Source organism: Galeopterus variegatus, unplaced genomic scaffold, assembly GCF_000696425.1.
Source record: "Galeopterus variegatus unplaced genomic scaffold, G_variegatus-3.0.2 Scaffold4084, whole genome shotgun sequence".
Classification (NCBI taxonomy): Eukaryota; Metazoa; Chordata; class Mammalia; order Dermoptera; family Cynocephalidae; genus Galeopterus; species Galeopterus variegatus.
Window position 1 is genome coordinate 155,719 of NW_007730195.1, and position 2,200 is coordinate 157,918.

The 2,200-nt window shown below is 35.5% G+C and overlaps 1 protein-coding gene across 1 annotated transcript; it reads left to right on the top strand.

Moving 5' to 3' along the window:
* The first annotated feature begins 806 nt into the window (after positions 1–806).
* LOC103602288 (taste receptor type 2 member 42-like) lies at positions 807–1,754 on the top strand. The gene has a single exon (XM_008586697.1). The coding sequence runs from the start codon at positions 807–809 to the stop codon at positions 1,752–1,754; it is 948 nt and encodes a 315-aa protein (XP_008584919.1).
* The last annotated feature ends 446 nt before the right edge of the window (positions 1,755–2,200 follow it).

Genomic DNA, 2,200 nt, shown 5'->3' on the forward strand with positions numbered 1-2,200 from the left:
CAAAAAAAACAAAAAAAACAAAAAAAAAAAAAATTAATTAACCCACATACACACACACACAAAAAAAAACCGGGGGGGTGGGGTGGGGAAGAAGATATAACAACTATACTTTCATGAAGTTGTTACAACAAGCAAACGGAAAGGACATTCTTGGGGGGAGGGGAGAGAGGGAGGAGGGAGGGAGGTGTCGGTGATGGGCCATAATAATCATATACATTGTATATTGACAAAATAAAAATTTAACGAAAAAAAAAATAAATTACTTCTATAAATTATACTGCATCAAGAAAGTACTTGATATGTAGAAGGATCTCACTGAGAGATAATGACTGAATGATATAATTTTTTTCTAGCCATTTCTATTCAAACTCTAAGAGATTTGCTTTCAAATGATATGGCTCAGGGGAGATGGAAGTCAAATTAGTGGAAAATGATCTCTCCTATTTGCATGTTTACAGACCTGAATTCATCCATGAAGTCATTACCACAAATGGAAAATTGCAGCAAGTGTCAACGATAAATGGACATCATTTGTTTATTCTGGAAATTATATAGTAGCTGACTGCAAGTAATAAACATATTCATGAAGAGCTGTATCTCTTAAGAGAACTGTTTGGTTTAGTACTGAAATTACACTATAAAAAGAACAAACCATTCTTTCACAAAGATCTCTGAAAGTCTATCACATAGCAGAATTTTGGCTATATATTCTGGAATTGATAAAAACATATATCAAAAGAATAGTAATTGGATGCAACTATTTGGCTGTAAAGCTGTCAGTGAGGTACAACATCAGAAATATTATCATGGAAATGTCAACTGGAATGAAGATCTCCTTTCTGGTACTGGCAACAGGAGAACTTGTATTAGGGATGCTGGGAAACGGGCTCATTGGACTGATCAACTGCATCGAATGGATGAAGAGTCGGAAGGTCTCATCAGCTGATTTTATCCTCACCAGCTTGGCTATGGCCAGAATCATTCAACTGTCTATAACACTATTTAATTCATTTATAGCGGCGTTAAGTCCTCATCTGTATGCCACCGGTATACTAGCAAATCTGGTTAGTATTCTTTTGACACTAACTCATCACTTGACTACCTGGCTAGCTGCCTGCCTCAGCATTTTCTACTTGCTGAAGATAGCCAACTTCAACCACTTCTTTTTCCTGTGGCTGAAGGCGAGAATGAACAGAGTGGTGCTTGTTGTCTCCCTGGGGTTTTTGTTTTCAGTGTGTGTTAACTTTTTAATTCTGGAAGCTTTCGGTGAGTTGGGGATAAATACCTTCCACGTACATGAAAGGAACATGACTGTGCATTTCGTTGTATGTGAAATTTTCTATTTTAAAAGCCTTACTCTTTTCAGCTTGACTTTTGTCATCCCCTTTCTTCTTTCCCTGACCTCTTTGCTCCTTTTATTACTGTCTTTGGTGAGACACACCAAGAATATGCAGCTCAACTCCATGGGCTCGGGGGACTCCAGCACAGAGGCCCATAAAAGGGCCATGAAAGTGGTGACCACCTTCCTCATCCTCTTCATTATTTACTTTTTTCCCACGGTAATAGGAAGCTGGATCTTCCATAAAGTACAGAGCTATGAGGTCATGATGTGTTTTGTGGTCATTTCAACTGCCTTTCCCTCAGGCCACTCATTTATTATAATTTTGGGAAACAGGAAGCTAAGACAGAGCTCCTTGAGACTACTGTGCCATCTTAAATTCTCTCTGAGAAAAGCAAAACCTTTAATTTCATAGACAGAATTTAAAATTACTTTTTATATCTGTGGGAAAATATCTATGGGTTAATTTTATGTTTGACGTTTCTTTCTTTGGGTCTTTTTAATTGTTGTTAAACAATCCTGAACTTTCCCTTACAATATGCAGTTAACTAATCATATTTTCACAAAGTCATCTGACATAGCGTTTGATTAAAGGAAATATCTCTGCCATAATAACACTTGTTGATAATGAAAGGGTATTTGAGACTTGAAGAAAAGAGATTATGTGAATTTATAATGCAATATGAATAAATGTATGTAAAATCAGAATAATAGCTTTTCTTTCTCTCTTTTTAAATCACAATAGTAGAAAGAAAAAAGAATAACATGCAATTTTTAAAATGAATGGTAAATTCCAATTAGGATACCAGAAAGACTTGTAAAATTTTAAGTATAATTAAGTGCAATAATATTTTAGATAAA

Coding starts and splice junctions, on each gene's coding strand:
- LOC103602288 (XM_008586697.1), top strand. CDS start 807: ATGGAAATGTCAACTGGAATGAAGATCTCCTTTCTGGTACTGGCAACA.